This window comes from Dipodomys ordii, unplaced genomic scaffold (genome assembly GCF_000151885.1).
Source record: "Dipodomys ordii isolate 6190 unplaced genomic scaffold, Dord_2.0 Scaffold13, whole genome shotgun sequence".
In the NCBI taxonomy this organism is placed as follows: Eukaryota; Metazoa; Chordata; class Mammalia; order Rodentia; family Heteromyidae; genus Dipodomys; species Dipodomys ordii.
Window position 1 is genome coordinate 16,659,159 of NW_012267229.1, and position 18,139 is coordinate 16,677,297.

The 18,139-nt window shown below is 49.8% G+C and overlaps 1 protein-coding gene across 8 annotated transcripts in view; it reads left to right on the forward strand.

Annotated features, from left to right (window-relative positions):
- Epb41l1 (erythrocyte membrane protein band 4.1-like 1) overlaps positions 1–18,139 on the forward strand; it is a 111,114-nt gene that overhangs the window by 89,998 nt on the left and 2,977 nt on the right. For 3 of the 8 annotated variants that reach the window (XM_013011054.1, XM_013011056.1, XM_013011057.1), the window contains exons 14-20: positions 4,758–5,165; positions 7,671–7,775; positions 10,119–10,202; positions 15,103–15,189; positions 15,937–16,020; positions 16,884–16,964; positions 17,241–17,357. In XM_013011054.1, coding sequence (XP_012866508.1) covers positions 4,758–5,165; positions 7,671–7,775; positions 10,119–10,202; positions 15,103–15,189; positions 15,937–16,020; positions 16,884–16,964; positions 17,241–17,357 — 966 coding nt within the window. The remainder of the gene's footprint in view (positions 1–4,757; positions 5,166–7,670; positions 7,776–10,118; positions 10,203–15,102; positions 15,190–15,936; positions 16,021–16,883; positions 16,965–17,240; positions 17,358–18,139) is intronic. The other 5 variants (XM_013011055.1, XM_013011059.1, XM_013011061.1 and 2 more) reach the window with 3 other exon arrangements.

Below are 18,139 nucleotides of genomic sequence, written 5' to 3' on the forward strand. Positions count from 1 at the left end.
CGTCATTCCCCCTCTTTGAAGAGCTCTTGGGTGTGGGAGGTAAAAACCATTCTGTAGACAGGCCACATTCTGGGCCTTTGGTGCTGTGGTGATGATTTTTTCCTTTATGATTGTGTTCTGGTCCATCCTCTGTTACCTTGTCTGAGGATTTTGTTAGAATTCTCCAAGGATGGGTCTCGATATTTGTTTCTTTGGGATTGAACCCCAGAGTGTTTAAGCATTGATGGTTATGAATCTGGCCATTTGGCATCTTTGCTACGAATCTGTTTCCTTCCCGATGCTCTTGGAGGAAGGTCACATTTCAGGCTGTGGCATATGGAACTCAATCCAGTGTTTCCCCTCAGCTTCTCTCAGATGCAGTTGGTACCTGTGTTCCAAGCTTCTGATCTCAGAAAGCAAAGATCTCAAGCATCAAAAAAAAAAACAGGCATTCTTTTCCTGACTCTTACTATCAACCAACAATAGCCAAGTCATTGACCTGCTCTATGTCTCAGTTTTCCCATCTTGTACAATGACAAGATTATACCAGACATCTTCATAGTTCTCTCAGCTCTAACGGTCAGTGATCCCTTGTGATGCAAGTACTTTTGACAGTGACAATTTCTTTTGTTTTAGGAGAGGATGAGTCCTGGCCCGTCTATGGATTTGTTTCCTCACTGTTAACATGGGGAGGACTCCCCTTTTATCTGAGTTGGGGGGTACTGGTTGAGGAGGGCTGGTCAATACTTTATTGGGGCCTCAATGGGAAAACAAACAAACAAACACAGCCATGATGAGGATGACTCCTCATTCCTTCCCCTGACCATTTCTGGGTCATGTGGTCCCAGGATCCGTTTCAGAGGTAGATTGGTCCCTTTCTTTTTTTTTTTTTTTTTTTGGGTCTGGTCATGGGGCCTGAACTCTGGGCCTGGGCACTGTCCCTCAGCTCTTCAGCTCAAGGCTAGAGCTCTACCACTTGAGCCACAGCGCCACTTCTGGCTTTTTTCTTTTTGCTTATGTGGTGCTGAGGAATCGAACCCAGGGCCTCAGGCATGCAAGGCAAGGGCTCTACCACTGAGCCATCTTCCCAGCCCAGATTGGTCCCTTTCTTACAGAGGGAAAAATGACCTGCCCCTCAGGTGCCTACTATTTCATGTTAACTCTTCTTGCTCCAATTGAAATGCAGGGTTCGGAGCATTGGGTATTTATAGAAAGAGAGTACGCTAGGCCCGAAGACCTGGGTCTTCTAACACTGGCCACCACACATCGGGAAGAAAGGGAGGCTGGCCTTGGCATTCTTGCTGATGGCAGACTCTCCAAGGTAGACGTTCTGGTGGACAAGTTCAAAGTTGAAGTGGCCACAGAAGAAATGGTAGGAGTCAGAAGAGCCAGCACCCAGCAGAAAGGCAGGATAATTGCAAGTCCAGAAGACTTTGCGTCAGCGTGGGAGGAAGGCCCCTGGATCAGGGGAGACTCCGCAGGGTCTGCCCGGGCTGCAGGCTGTGTGTCATCAGACAAGGGCTCTGAGCTTAGGGCAGGCGTCGGTGAGGCAGAGGTCAGCAACTACCATGTCTCAGATGGTCAGCTAGAGGGCCAGATGGAGCTGAGGAAGAGACTGAGGACAGAGGGAAGGCGCACAGCTGCAGAAGCCATGCGAGCGGAAGTGGACATTCCTTCTCCCTCCTCTGACAAGGGAGGACTCCAGTCCTTTCTATTGGACCCAGCTCATGCAGAAGCCAGAGCTGACTCAAGTGGCGAGACGGATACCTCCTGTGCAGAGAGGAGCTTCTATCTAAACAATGGAGAGAAAGACTCTGGAGACCAAGGCCTCCCTCCACCCCCAGAGGATGGAGACCTGGATGGCCTTCCTGGAGGCAAGAGCAGCCTGGAGCTGTTGGGTGAGCTCTCGGAGACTTGGGAGCTCAATTCCTTGGTCCTGAGGGGCTCCGTCACAGCTTCGGGCAGGAACAAGGATGCTGCCTGCTCAGCTCCCCCAGACCAAGAGGCCAGGCTCCCCGGGAGCCAGGGAAGCTCTGATGACCTGCAGGGACCTTCTCCAGGACAGCTGTTTGCTGAGGACAGGGAGGAAGGGCAGCAGGGGATAGAACGAGGGTATACTCACCCCCCCACCAGTGTGTCTGGAAAGGAAGAGGCCCCTGTGAGGGGAACTTTGATGGGACTGGAGGAAGAAAATCCCGCCTCGAGACAGAACAAGCACTCCCCTAACAGAGGAGGGGCGGTGCGTCTGGACCCCCAGGCCTGCGCTCTTCTGCAGACCATCCCTTCCCATGTTAGAAGGCCCGCAAGACCAGACAGAGGCAACTTCCTGTCCAGAGACCCGGGAGTGGTTCCCACAGAAACCAGAGAACTTGCGACTGGGGACCGACAGGCCTCAGAGGTTCATCACATGGAGCTGATCATCCCGCTCCCAGCTTCCCCAGATCATACTGAGGCTCTGGAGGAAGTTTCTCCACGCCCAGGCCCTGCTGGGCCACAACCAAGGGATCCCTTTGGAGAGCAGTTCCCTGTATTTCTCAAACCTGTCCATCTTCCTAAAGAGAGTTCCGAGTCCAAGGACCAGGTTGGGTTAATGGTGTCTCCTGACACAAAAGGGGCGCGCAGGGCACCACCAGTTGTCAGCAAAAAGCCTCGGATTGTCTCTGAAGAAGCTGAGGGAGTTGTACCCCTAGGGTTGATGTTCCCTTTGGGGAAGCAAAAAGAAATGACTCCTCTCCAGGCTGAGGATCAGGTGGGGTCCCTGGAAGATATTAGCAAGACTTCAGTGGCCAACAAGATTCGGATATTTGAGACGCACGGAGCTGAACCTCACCGAGCCGGTCAGGGTGAAACAAGGGCCCTTCCAAATGAGCTGACTTCGGAGGCCTCCATGGGACAGGTAGAGCTCCAGCGGAATAAGCTTCTAGACCTGGGGTTTGTCCAACTCCAGCCCCTAGGTGACTCCGCCAGCCCCAAAGACACGCATTCCTCTGCCATGCCTCTGGCTACCCGGCCCTTCTGGGAGGGTATTTCCGCTTCATCCCACCAGGAAAGATGCTCAGAGCTGGAGCTTGTGTCTCCCGATTCAGGCTGTGAAACCACGTTGGAGGAAGCTACTGGGGTAACTGGCCACGTGAGCCCCCGCTCCCACTGCGACTCCCCACCCAGGGGTCTGGCCGCATGTTGCGTAGCTCTTTAGAAGCATGCTTCAGTGATGCCCTCGTCATTCTCGCAATCCAAGGCTGCTGTCCATCCCTGTGAGGTCTCTTCCCCCTATGGTGCCCAAGAATGGCCCAGACCGAAGGATGGGCTCATCTGCTCAGCCCGTATTAGCTTGGCCACAAAGATCCTCGGCTTTTGGTGTGACCCCATGCCCAGAAGTTCACCCAAGTCCCATAGACAAGGTGCCATCACCACCGGCAGATTACCTATTTGCTTTGCCTTGCTGTCCGCTCTTGCTAGATCCCTTCCTGTCTTGCTTGGCTTATCCAGTGATCTTTCTTCATCCTTTCCCATCCCGGGTTTCCTGCCTTGTAGAAGTTGACAGTCCAGAAGTTTCCATCCTCCACTCTGGTTTCCCTCTCGGATTTCTCTCTACTTCTTTAAGACTAACTTGTCTTCTCTAATCTAGAACAAATCCGGAGATGCAGTCAGGGAAGAGAAGCACGTGACCAGCTTAGCAGCGAACGCCCCTGGGAAGGGGGGGCGCCTGAGATTCGCCAGCCCCCCGGGTCCTCAGGTCTCTGCAGCTCCTTTATTCCCTGACCCCGATGACCTGGGTCATGTTCACCTGGCCAGGATGCATCGCTCTTTAGATTCCCACTTGCTCTAGCAGCGACTCCCTGTGGCTGCTCAACTCTGGCTTGTCTGGAATGTATTCCTCACACTTCTGGTTCCGTCCTCCAGAATCCCGCTACACAGAGGCCCAAGGCCATTTAGCAAGTGAATCTCTAAGCACACTGAACCTCCACAACCTGAAGCTGAATTCTTTAAAAATAATATGTTGTGTTAGATTGGTCTTTATTTAAAAAAAAAAAAAAAGTAATGTCACAAACGAGCTGAAAATGTGTGTGGTGTTTAATCCCTGACAGGCCAGTTGAGAGGTTTGTAAGTCAGCAAGAGCACTGTTGTCAATTACACTGATCAGAACCTCCCCTCCCGGGAGCCCCCCAGCTCCCCGCGAACCAGGGCCTGAGGGCCTGACCTCTTAGGCTTTTCTCTCAGGTTAATGCCCACCGCTCCCACAGAGACTCAGTGAAATTGACAGGCTGTGCTGGCTTCCTGTGTGTGCCTCAAAGCTCTTGGCTCTAGCCTCTGTGCCTCCTCTCCTGGGTTTCCCTCGATCCCCAGCCTCTTTCCATAGTTTGTCTCTAGATGCCACCTGCACGGATGGGCCTGGGGTCCAGGCTTCCATCCCTGCCTTTCGCATACTACCGCTTCTGATGGGCTCCGGGATCCAGGCCTTGGATGGGGGCCTCCTGTCCAGGATTTACCAGCAGGATGTTTTGCTTTGTACTTGCTTTTGGCCATCAGCGTGAGACCCTCCAAAGGAGCAGCCTCAACCTTGAGAATCTTTTTTTAAATTTCATTTGAACCTTGTTATAATTTCAAAGAACCTTACCTGGGGTTGTTTTTCATTTCCTGACCTGCGCTTTCATTCAGGGGACATCAACACAGCCCCAAGATTTCTGACATTTACCATCTTTATCTCTCTCTCTCTTGCTATCTTTCTTCCCCCACCCCCCCTGCATCCCCATTCCCCTGATTTTATCTGGCCATAGAGAGCGGGGCTGAGGGAGGGCTCGGAGGAGAAAGCCAAACCGCCACGTCCTCGGGCCCCAGAGAGTGACACTGGAGATGAGGACCAGGACCAGGAGAGGGACCCCGTGTTCCTGAAGGATAACCATCTGACCATTGAGCGCAAGTGTTCCAGCATCACGGTCAGCTCTGCATCCAGCCTGGAGGCTGAGGTGGACTTCACAGTTATTGGTGACTACCACGGCAGCGCCTTCGAAGACTTCTCCCGCAGCCTGCCCGAGCTGGACCGCGACAAAAGCGACTCCGAAACCGAGGGACTGGTGTTCTCTCGGGATCTTAAGGGGCCCTCAAGCCAAGATGAGGAGTCTGGGGGCATCGAGGACAGCCCAGATCGAGGGGCCTCTTCCACCCCTGAAATGCCCCAGTTTGAGGTATAGTGGAGTGTTATAGAGACTCGGCCTACCCAAGCACTGCATGCTCAGGGGGCCCTGGGCCATGTGGGGGAAGACACAGCAGCCAGCTGCAGCCTGCAGCCTGTGTCACGTTGCATGACTGCCCGTCTGTAGAACAGCATGGTTCTAGGTCCGCATGTTTGCTCTGTCTCAGTTTCCCCCTAACACTAGATCCTGCTGTTTTAACCCTGGGACCCCATCGCTTGCTGAGGTCAGGTGATGATAGAAGTATGATCTTTCTCAACTCCTTGTCTCCCTGCCTGTGTTGCCTAGCACGTGCTGACAGCATGTACCTGTGGACTTCCAGGGCTCCCACAGCCTCATCTGCAACTCAAATGTTTTCTGTGGTCCTGGAGCTTGAACTTAGGGCCTGGGTGCTGTCCCTGAGCTGTTTTTGCTCAAGGCTAGCATTCTACCTCTTTGAGTCACAACACCATTTCTGGTTTTCTGGTGGTTAATTGGAGATAAAATTCTCATGGACTTGGGCTGGGAAGTTGGCTCAGTGGTAAAGCGCTTGCCTTGCATGCATGAGGCCCTGGGTTCGATTCCTCAGCACCACATAAGCAAAAAGAAAAAAGCCGGAAGTGGCGCTGTGGCTCAAGTGGTAGAGCGCTAGCCTTGAGCTGAAGCGCTGAGGGACAGCACTCAGGCCCAGAGTTCAGGCCCCATGACTGGACCCAACAAAAAAAAAAAAATTCTCATGGACTTTCCTGCCTGGGCTGGCTTTGAACTGAGATCCTCAGATCTTAGCCTCCTGAATAACTAGGATTACAGGTGTGAGCCACTGGTGCCCAGCTTCAAATCTTTTTGTTTTGTTTTGTTTTTTGATCCAAGCCCAGACTCTTCTCCCTGGGGTCCAGGCTCCCTGGGGGAAGGAACAATTCATCAGGTTCTGGGGTCTCAGGCTGGTCGTGGAAACTCCTGGAGAACAAGAAATATAGACATTAAGGAATACGTGGGGAGAAACTCTGGGCCTCTGCTTTGTGGCCTTACCCGTAGACCAGGCCACATTCTGCCTTTGCCTCTGACCTTTTGTGACCCACAGTGTGACAGACCAGTTTGTGCTGGACTCTCACTGCATGCTGTTTCCTCTGTGCCTTACAAACTTACTGTGATGGTCCAGAGCAGAGCTCAGATAGCTATGCCCCTACAGGCTATGCCCTTACAAGCACTCTTCTGTCTACCCTGGGTATTTGTTTTGGCCCTGTGCACCCTGGCCTACTTTGATAGCTCCACTCCAGCATCAGCCAGGGCAGCAGCTGCAAAGTCTGCTCACATACATCCCCCCATACATACCCACCATGTGGCAGCCCCTCTAAACCTGGCACATACTTAGCACCACAAGATGATTAAGTGAATGGCTAGATTTTGGGGTTACAGCCATCTACAAGAGACACACCCCTCCCCTCATGCCTTCTCCCCTGCCCTCTCCCCCTCAACTAGATGACAAGCTTGTACCATTCAGTTCACATATGTGACAGTGGGTGCAGCCATGAGCTAGGCCTCATGGAGAAACTGCTCATGTAGCTTTAGCCTGCTAGAGCAGAGGTTGTTGGAAACTAATGGCCTGTGCTCCATCTGGCCAGCAGACATTTTCTTTGACTTAAAAAAAAATCATGACACTGAATATAAGATCTGATGATAGACTCTTAGGTCAATAAAAAAAAATAAACAAGCAGGCAGGGTGCCAGTGTCTCATCTGTGCCTGTCTCCCAGCTACATGAGAAACTTGAGATCAAGAGGATTTGGGTTCCAGGCCAGCCCAAGCAGTAAAGTCCATTAGATTCCATCTCAACGGAAACTGGATATGGTAACATGAGCCACTCATGTCAGCTATGATGCGAAGTTAGGCAGGAAGCAAGACCCTCTTAAAAATAACCATCACTATACTAGGATGGGAAGTATTGTTCAGTGGTCGAGTACCTGCCTAGCAAATGTGAGGCTCTGAGTTTAAACCCCAGTACTGCCAAAAACAAAAACAAAAAACAAAGTCCCTTCTCAGAGCCAATGCTAAAAGATGGACCAGACCCAACTTGAATCCTACAGGTTCTCCACCTGCCCCACCCCTCAGCCTACCCTCCCCGTTCCCATTCCCTACCTGACCCCTGAAGACCACAGATAGAATCTTCCTCTGAAGCAACCAGCAAGTGGAGGGTTAACCATGGGTGTGCGGATGGATTCCACAGCATTTTGTGTATAAGGAAAATTCTTAGTGTGGGGCCTGGTACAGCGTATATTGGTAATAAGTGGTATCAGTAGTATAAAAAGACATACAGCACCTCACCCCACCCCCTGGTGTGGTACCAGGGATAGGGGGTGGGCCTTCCTGATACCAACAGGGGCTCTGATGCGCCTTGGGCTATTTTGACATTGCTTCTGATGTCAGTTCTGACCTGCCTACTTTTCCAGAGGTCTGGCCAGCTACGGGGGTAGGAGGTGTGTGGGAACTGGAGTTTCCAAGTGCTTTCCTTTCATCTCCCACAGCCTGTAAAAGCAGAAACTATGACTGTCAGCAGTTTGGCCATCAGAAAGAAGATCGAGCCAGAGGCCGTACTTCAGAGCAGAGTCTCCACTATGGATAGTGCCCAGGTAGCCTTCTACTGTACTGAGCCCGGGGGGCCCCACTGCTATGGCCAAGCCCCTTGGCCAACTACATTTTGCCTTCCCTAAAGCCCTCATTTTAATCTTGATCCTCTTCTGAGTCTCAGTGTCTGCCCTGAGCTCTAGGACTGGAGGGAAAGGAACAGACCACAATTCTAAAAGCCTGAATTTCTCCATCTAGAAAATGGGAGAGGTCCAGCTTCCTCCATTCTCCTGGAATGGTGCCAGGAATAGTGGTTGGTAGACTGGGGCTCTGGTTTTCAGACCACTGCTAGGGATTGAAGAGATCTTGCCTGAAGGGAGCTCAGAGGGAGAAATCCCAGTCCCTGTTTGGTCATCCATCATACGTGGGGGCTCCACAGTACATTAACAAGATAAATTAGCAGTGGGGTGAGGGTGAGACTAAAAGTTGTCTTGGCAAGATGAAGCATGTGTGGCATCTAGAAAGACACAGGTGCACAGGTGTGCTGCGTCCTGTGCTCTTTCCACGCTCCCTTCAAGGGCTTTAAACTTGTGGCCAGAGAGCTGCAGTGTTTGGGGCTTTCGTGTCCTGGCGACCAGTCTTTGTTTCAAAAACTGAAATAAGAGAGGAGCTGTGGCTCAAAGTGGTAGAGCACTAGCCTTGAGCAAAAAGAGCTCAGGGACACAGCCCAGGCCCTGAGTTCAAGCCCCACAATCAGGGGAAGAAAAAAAAAACTGAAATAAGGGCCACTTGTATGGTTGTGGCTCCGTGTAGACTGTTTGCCTAGTATGTTCACAACTCTACGTTTGATCCCCAGCATGTGTGCACACAAGTGCACACACACATATACAAGCCTAAAATAAGACCTAGACCAACCATATGGGCAGCTGCCTCATTTCCTTCATTTTCTCTCTCATTTTTTTCAAGGACACTGGAGAGTTATGAGGCTGCCTGGTCCAATCAAGATTCTTGAGCTCTAATGAGTTGTGTGACCCCTAGCAAGCTTCTTTTCCTCTCTGACCTTTTTTGTTTCCATGAATTCTTTTTTCCTCCTCATCTTCTCCTTCTCCTTCTCCTTCTTCTCCTTCTCCTCCTCCTTCTTCTTCTTTTGTCTGTTGTGGGGCTTGAATTCTGGGCCTGGGCACTGTCCCTGAGTTCCTCAGCTCAAGGCTGAAGAGCTTGAACTACAGCATCACTTCCGGCCTTCTGGTGAATAATTGGAGATAAGAGTCTCATGGATGTTTCTGCCCAGGCTGGCTTTGAACCGTAATCCTCAGATCTCAGCCTGCTGAGTAGCTAGGATATAGGTGCGAGCCATTGGCTTCCGGCTGTTTCAGTGATTTGTAGTTTATTTTATTTTCATTAATGAAAAGTATTTTTTAAAAACACCAGGCTGGGATGTAGCTCAGTGGCAAAGCACTTACCTAGCAAGTGCAACGTCCTAGGTTCGGTCCCCAGTACCAAAAAAGAAAAAAAAAAGTCGGAAAAAAAAAACAAACAAGAAAAGCCTAAATTCTATAACTCACTAACTCTTCTTACTGACATCAAAATAACACAACAAAAAGTTTCCATTATAAAACTCAAACAGAACCAAATGAATTTTTTCTTATGCTGCCTCCTGGGAAAAAATTATGCACATGCCAATGTATATACCTACATCCCAATATGCTTAAAATATTTACATTGAGGTGGTCATTATCTTTCATACTTTACCTTTCTTCCTTAGCAAGTGTTTTGGATCACACATTTTTTTTCACCTGTGCAACACCTTACTCTCTCCTTGACCCCATGTAGGAAGCAATTCCTTATTTACTTTATTCTATTTCTTTCTCTTTTTGTTTTCTTTTTTGTCAGTCATGGAGCTTGAATTTGGCCTGGACACTGTCCCTGAGCTTTTCAGCTCAAGACAAGCGCTCTACCACAGTTTTCTAGTGGTTAATTAGAGATAAGAGTCTCACGGACTTTCCTGCCTGGCCTGGCTTGGAACCGTGATCCTCAGGTCTCAGCCTCCTGAGTAGCTAGGATTACAGGCGTGAGTCACTGGTGCCCAGCTATTTTGTTCTATTTCGTTAGTGGTAGTTTTTTTTTTTTTTTTGGTCGGTCATGGGGCTTGAACTCTGGACCTGGGCGCTGTCCCTCAGCTCTTCAGCTCAAGGCAAGCACTCTACCACTTTGAGCTACAGCGCCACTTCCGGTTTTCTGGTGGTTTATTGGAGATCGGAGCCTCACGGTCTCTCCTGCCCGGGCTGGCTTTGAACCGCGATCCTCAGATCTCAGCCTCCTGAGTAGCTAGGATTATAAGCGTGAGCCACCAGCGCCCGGCTAAGTGTGTCTAGCTTTTCCCGTCTCTTAACTCCTCCTCTGCCCAGCAGGCTGATGGGAGTGCTGTACTGGGGAAAGACTTCATGACAGCTCCCCCCTCCATTACCACGGAGACCATATCGACCACCATGGTAAGTGGGACCCAGAGGCCCTTCTCTCTGACCTCCCCCACCCCCAAAAGCAGCCAGATAATGTGTGGAATGTTGCACTGTATTGACAGGACACACCATCCGATCTCCGTTGTCTGGTACTTTGGACACTGTCAGACCTCGGCTTTCTAAATTGAATCTCCGAGTCTCTGTAATCTAAACCATCCCAGCCACATAGGGGCTGAAGGACAATGGGATGATTTGAGTTGTGGCATGGGTGAATCTCCTCTTCAGGTTTCCCTGGCTGAAAGTAAACCTGAGAGTCCTTTCATAGCTCATCCTCTGGGTGGCTGCATTTTTTTTTCCTGTCTCAGGCCACTTCCTGGCTGTGGGCAATAGAGGGCAGTATTGAACCAGAGTTGAAAACAGGATTTTAATTAATTAATTATTTTATTTTATTTTATTTGCTAGTCCTGGAGCTTGAACTCAGAGCCTGAGCACTGTCCCTGAGCTTCTTTTTTTTCTCTCAAGGGTAGCACTCTACTACTAGAGCCACAGTACCACTTCCAGTCTTTTCTGTTTATGTGGTACTGAAGAATTGAACACAGGGCTTCGTGCATGCTAGGCAAGCAATCTACCACTAAGCCACATTCCCAGCCCAGGATTCTATTTATTTATTTGTTTGTTTACTTATTTATTTTGGGGTGCCTGTCTTGTGGCTTGAATTCAGGGCCTGGGCACTGTCTTTGAGCTTTTATGCTCAAAGCTAGCACTCTACCACTTGGGGCACAGCTCCATTTCCAGCTTTTTGCTGGTTAGTTGATGGTAAGAATCTGACTTTTTCTGCCTGGGCTGGCTTTGAACTGCAATCCTCAGTTCTCAGCCTCCCAAGTAGCTAGGATTACAAGCATGAGCCACCAGCATCCAGCTGGAAACAAGATTTTTAGATCCATAAGGAGGGACCTTGGGGTTCTGCTACCTATTTGCTGTCTAACCTATGAAGATGTGTTCTCGGCCTTAGGTATCCTCATCTGCCTAGATCACAGGTCTTAAGAGAACTTTAGAGCCTTTAATCGCAAGAAGAGCAGGCAGCTCTTGCACACAGGTTATGTGCCAGGGGAACATGCTGAGAACCATGGCCAGAATATAAAGCGGAAACTCGTTCAGAGTGAGAGAGGTCCCACATGGAATAAATAAGTGGCAGTGATGGGTTCATGCCAGGCATTCTGACACTGGAAGCCTGGGTTTCAATATCTACCACTCTGCTTCACCCCTGGTGTCCCGACCTGTGTGAAAGTCAGCCCATGGGGCTGAAGTTAGCAATGCCGAATCCAGATATTTCCTAAGATATTGAGGTCTGTTTTCAAATGCTCTTTGTTGCCAAACCTCTGACATGAGAAGAGAACTCCATTAATCTAATCTCCCTAGCAGGTAGGTTTTACGCAAACAAGGCTTTAGGATCAATAAGCCCAAAACAAGTTACCATTTTGCCCACTTTTCTCTGGTTTCCCAACTCTTCCTCTCCCCCAGCGCATCACTGTGGGGCATTGGGATGCTTGTGGGGCTGGATTTAAATTTCTCTTTATGGTGAATAGGCATTTCTATCATTCATTGACCCATCTATCTGTCCATGCATCCATGTATCCATCCATTCATCCATCCTTCCTTCCATCCATCCATCCATTTGTTCCCAAAACCCTGATGAGTCTCTACTGTCTGCCTGGTACAGGGACACAGAAATGAAAGAAATACACTACCTTCTAGGATTCCTTTGTTCAGTCATCATCATGAGCATCTGGAAGGTGCTGTGCCCTATATGTAGGTTCTGGGCACACAGTGGTGAACAAGGCCCTCCCTCTTCTTGGCTGATGACTTATGGCAAGTCTCCTCTACCTCTCCAAGCCTCGGTTTCAACTTCTGTAAAAGGGGGTGGAGGCAATAATGGCACATATCTCAAAAGGTTTATTTGAGGAATAATCTATGCAAAGCCATATTGTAAGGGGTCTGTAGGTTTGAGCTGCTGCTGTTATCTTTCCTACCCGTAGGAAACAATGCAATAAAGCTGGCTTAGGGAATACCAGGAGGGTAGTTCCTGGTGCCATCTCTGCCAGGAGGAGCTAGGGAAGGTGCCATCTAAGCACGGTCGATTGAACAGTGTGTGAAGGATAAACCAACGTAAGGGAAAGGATTGTAGGTGGTGGGAAGAGCAAGTATAAAGATAGGAACATAGCCAGGCACTGGTGGTTCATGCCTGTAATCTTACTACTCAGGAGGCTGAGATCTGAATATTGTGGTTCAAAGTCAGCCCAGGTAGGAAAGTCCATGAGACTCATCTCCAGTTGACCACCAGAAAACTGGAAGTAGTGCTATGGCTCAAAATGGTAGCCATGAGCAAAAGAGCTCAGGGACAGTGCACAGACCCTGAGTTCATGCCCTAGACCAACCAGAAGAAAAAAAAAAAAAAAGGTGAGAACATCAACTAGCAAAACATCCAGAAAGTTCTGTGATCAGAGCAGGCAGGTGTCAGTAGCGGGCAGAGGGTGAATGTTGGAAAGGATAGAGGCAGAACTTGAACAATGTCTGGTGTCATACACAGAGTTCAAACTTTATCCTGGAGAAAATGGAGGATTATTTACATTTTTGAGAGCAGAAGCTTGATATCAGTTCTGTTTCTGTGTTTTTAAAAAAAGATTAGCAATGTCGGGCGCTGGAGGCTCACACCTGTAATCCTAGCTACTCAGGAGGGTTCAAAGCCAGCCCTGGCAGCAAAAGCCATGAAGCTCTTATCTCCAATTAACCACCAGAAAACTGGAAGTGGCACTGTGGCTCAAGTGGTAGAGCGCTAGCCTTGAGCTGAAGAGCTGAGGGACAGCGCCCAGGCCCAGAGTTCAGGTCCCATGACCAGCAAAAAAAGAGAGAGAGAGAGAGAGAGAAAGAGAGACAGAGAGAGAAGAGATTAGCAGATGCTGGAAAGGTGGCTCAGTGGTAGAGTGCTTGCCTCACATGCATGAAGCCCTGGGTTTTATTCCTCAGCACCACATAAGCAGAAAAAGCCAGAAGTGGTGCTGTGGCTCAAGTGGTAGAGTACTAACCTTGAGCTGAAGAGCTGAGGGACAGTGCCCAGGCCCAGAGTTCAGGTTCCTCTACCAACCAAAAAAAAAAAAAAAAAGATTAGCAATATGGAGTGTGGTTAGAGCAAAAATGCCTTCCCTTCTCCCTGCACCCTCCCATCTTCCTGCTTCCTTCCTCCTTTCAATAATATTTATTGAACGCCCACATGTGTGAAGTGTTGTGCCAGACACTGTGAAGCCAGCACTGGAGAAGGCGGCCTCTGGAGCTTGGGGACCCACTCCAGGAAGACACGGAGAGAAGATGGGTGTCCAGCTGGAGTATGGCTGGGACTAGAGGAGAGCTCGGGTTAGTTTGGTGTGGGAGAGGAAAGTACAGGGTACGGTCACTAGGGGAAGGCTCAGGAGACAGAATTTAGGGTGGACCGGGGACACTTCCCTAGTCAATGGTTGTCACAGCATGGTCCCAGGTGCCAAAGTGACAAAGGGAAATTCCAGTCCACCCTTCAGCTGAGAGGGGGCCAGCAGTGAGATTTCTAGGCAAAGGACAAGGAGACAACTGGCTTTAAAGGTATAGAGTTCAAGAAAGATCTAGGCTATAGTAAAGGGATGGGAGACCTCCCTTCTGGCTCAATGAGGCAGACGAAGCCCTGGATTGGCAGAGAGTGGTGAGGGAGAAAGTGTGGAGGAGGAGGGATGGCGGGATGGCCTTGGCCAGGGAGAGGACACACGACTTTTTGAGATAAGAAAGGGCTCTACCTGAAGATACAGCCGGGGTGGGCAGGAACAGGCAGCCCCTGCAGACTCAACAACTCATGTCTGTCTAGAGGTGTGAAGGTAGAGGTAAAGCTTGCCCCAAGAGACAGGGAGGGATCAAGGCTGTTTCTGGAAGAATGGCCTGAATGATCGCCATCATCACTGGTTGTTCCCTAACACAGAAGAAGAAAACGCTGAGACCTTATTCTGGGATCCAGGTTGTGTCTGAGAAAGTACCTTGTGATGACCTGTCAAATGACCAGGTCACTAACAGCCGTTGCTGTATATGGGTGTGAAGGAGGTAGGAAAAGGCAAAAGGTCCAGGGTAGAGTGGTAGTTCACACCTGAGTACCTACCTGTTTGTCTTGGAAGTGGCCCAGTGTGGAGTTACCTTCTGGCCTGACCAACTTGCTGAGGGACTTGAAGAAGCTACTCAGTATGCTTTTGCCCTCTTGTATCTCAGCTGTAAAACAGGAATGTGAGAACAACTTTCCTATGGTCATTGAGAAGATTAAATCTGATCATGCATATCACCTGCTGAGTTTCTTGCCTAGCCCACAGCAAGTCCTCGGGAAGCGATAGCTAGTATATGACTCATCACCAGCCTGGTTCCCACACTTATACTACATTTTTGATTTGCAAAATCCTTCTCTCCCCCTTCCCTACTCCTCCCCCCCACCACACACCATTTCCTAAGATCTCCATGAGAGCAGGCAGGATTCATTTTTTACAGAGGAATCTACAAAGCGCATAGAGGAAGACGCGGCGCTTCCCTAAGTCACATGACTAGAATGGAGCAGGGCCAGGACAAGAACCTGAGTGTCCCAACCCCTCTGGTAGTGCTACCATACCTTGTTCACCACAGTGTCCCTACCACCAGGCACTCAGTAAATGTTGGATGGATGATCAGTGTGTTGAATGAGTATGATGAGTGAATGAATGGGCATGTGTGTGCGAATGCCTAAGGAATGGAGACTGAAGTGAATGGTACCTTCAGCTCTCTGCTTCAGTGCCACTCCTTAACCTTGTAGCCATGAGGGCCATATGGCCACATGTCCCAGCCATCCTGGGCCCTGCCCACCTGAGACCTGGCCATCTGAGCGCTATTGTTTCCCCAGGAGAACAGTCTCAAGTCCGGGAAGGGGGCAGCTGCCATGATCCCAGGCCCACAGACGGTGGCCACGGAAATCCGTTCTCTTTCTCCGGTAAGTGGGCAGGGCCAGCACAGACTAGGGGTCTTCCTGCTAAGAATGTGGGCACAGGCCTGCATGTAGCACACAGTAAATGCAGCGATGAGCTCAGAAGGTGCCCTTTGAAGTGTAAAGCCAGGAAACAGGATCGTTTTCCAATACCCACAGGCTTCCTGGTGCCTACCCGGCTCTCCTCCATTCCCTGTGTGCCCTTCTCGTGCAAGCAGAGTATTGGCAACCTGGGGGTAAACGGACTCCCTTGCTACATTCACCCCTCCTACTGACCAGGAACACTGATGAACTACAAGTCCAGAGACTTGAACTCTGGGCCTGGCTTTGTGGATAGTTGCCCCACTTAAGACAGGGTCTGTCACTGTCTCTTCCAGCTCTTTGATTCTCTGCCTGTTGTTCTTATCATCTAGCCCTGAAGAGTGCATGTTCCTGACCATGACAGGATGAGGGAATCAGGAAGAATCCATCCCCACTACTTGCTCTTCTCAGATTCCAGGATTTTTAGACTCTAGGTGGCAGTAGCATTTTGGAGCTCAGGAATCTGAGATTCCTGGGTTTGAGAGTGTTTATGGGTCCAGATTTTAGAAGGTTGAAGTATTCTTGAATTCTTAATGGTTCAATGCATCTTGGCTTCTAAGCTTCACCTTTATGGGGCCCCTGCTAGTCATCCCTGGGTCTCCCTGACCCTGCCTGCCCTGCAGAGTCCAAGTCCTGACCTGACACCCAGGGTGGGGGTGGTTTATTCTGCAGATCATCGGGAAAGATGTCCTCACCAGCACCTACGGCGCCACCGCGGAGACCCTCTCAACCTCCACCACCACCCATGTCACCAAAGTGAGTAGCAGCAGGCGCCCGGGCCCCAGGGGGCTGCAGGCGGGAAGGCCATGACCACAGCTCAACTTTGGTTTCTCAATCTGTAAGGCAAATAGAACCCTAGTTTCTAGAGTGCTGTGCATTTTGTCCTGTGCTATTGTTGGCCTAGGCCTCTTCTTTTCTTTCCACCCTTCCTGGCTTTACTTGGGATTTCCTTCCACCACTCCCTCCTTAAATATGGCAACCAATTAGGTCCTGCCCTATCTTCTACTTCTAAACTTGCACCCAGATCCTGTGCCTTGAGAAAACAGTAGGGGCACTAAGCTTCATCAGTATGATCTACTCTTGTAATATTGTTTGAAGTCATTTCAGGTAGAACCTTGTCACCATTCACATTTCATTCATGTGTTCATTCAACAAAATCTGCATTCAGCACTGCCCTGGTCAGATTGGGCAAGGGAATGGGGGAGGAGGGGCTACAGAGATGAATGAAATACAGGCTCTACCCCTGAGAATTCCACGTCTGACTGGGTGAGCAAGATCACATGCAGACGCAGAAGGTCAGCGCCAAGCAGAAACCCAGAATTAGGAGAGATCTGCAGCTCTGTCCTCTTAGAATGGCCTTGAATCCTTGCCAGCTAAGGTGGGGATGGTGGCGGCCAAGCAAGATCTGCTATCTGAAGATCCAAAATGAGAAAATGGAGGGAAAACTGAAAAAGGCAAGAAAAGAGGGTCCTCATACTTGCTCTTGAAAGGTGCTTAGAGTAGGTGCCCTATTGTGGCTACTGTCCCAGCAGACCCAAGAGAAAGCTCATCTCCCCCCCCTCTTCTCTCTCTTTCTCTCCCCTCTCCCTCTCCCTCTCGTTCTCTCTCTCCCTCTGCAGACTGTGAAGGGAGGGTTTTCTGAGACCAGGATTGAGAAGCGAATCATCATTACTGGCGATGAAGATGTTGATCAAGACCAGGTACAGAAAGAGGAAAGGTTATTCCCCATGGCACTGTCCAGTCTCTAGCTCTTCCTATAATGGGTGACTCACAGATAGTACGTTCTGGGCAGAGAAGGTATCCATTTCTTGCTGACCTTGAGCAAATAAGAAACTCCAAGGGAGGGGCATTGAGCAGAGGCCAGAGTTTCTAGTTTCTCCCTCTGACCATTTGACTTTGCTTCTGCCCCAGCCTCAGTCTCCCCCGGCTAGGCTCTCATATTCTATGGTGCCTCACTTTGCTGCTCTACCCTCCAGGCTCTGGCATTGGCCATCAAAGAGGCCAAGCTGCAGCATCCTGACATGCTGGTAACCAAAGCTGTCGTATACAGAGAAACAGACCCATCCCCAGAGGAGAGGGACAAGAAGCCACAGGTAAGGCTCTGAGGTTCAGCAGCCAGGAAGGGGAGGTAGAAGTAAGGGCAAGAGCCATTTCTACCTCAGCACCCAAGTGGGTTAATCCTATTACAGCGTTGACCCCGCCAGGAAGGGGAGGTAGAAGTAAGGGCAAGAGCCATTTCTACCTCAGCACCCAAGTGGGTTAATCCTATTACAGCGTTGACCCCTCACCTACCTGGTTTATGGTTCAGGGAAGTCAGGGAGCTCCTCCAGACATGAGTCTGAGGGAGGAGAGAAAGGAAGACTAGCTCCTCAGTTTCTTTCTTTCTATTATTATTATCTTTAAGTAGTTGTATAAAGGAGCTGACATTCAACAACCCAATTGATGAGTGCAGTGCATTTTGATCAGTGTCACCCTTTTTATCATTCTCTTCATCCCTGGATGGGGATGTGACTCAATGGTAGAGGTCTGTGCTTAGCGAGTGTGAGGCTCCAGGTTCAATCCTCAGCACCAAAAGGGAAAACAAACAAACAAAAACTATTGAGCTCTTGCAGGTGCCAGTGGCTCACACCTGTAATCCTAGCTACTAAGGAGGCTGAGATCTGAGGATCTCAGTTCAAAGCCAGCCTGGGCAGGAAAGTCCCTGAGATTCTTATCTCCAATTAACCAGAGAAATGGAAGTGGAGCTGTGATTCAAGTGGTAGAGCGCTCATCTTGAACTGAAGAGCTCAGGGACAGCACCCAAGCCCAGAGTTCAAGCTCGACAACTGACAAACACACACACACACACACACACACACACACACACACACACACA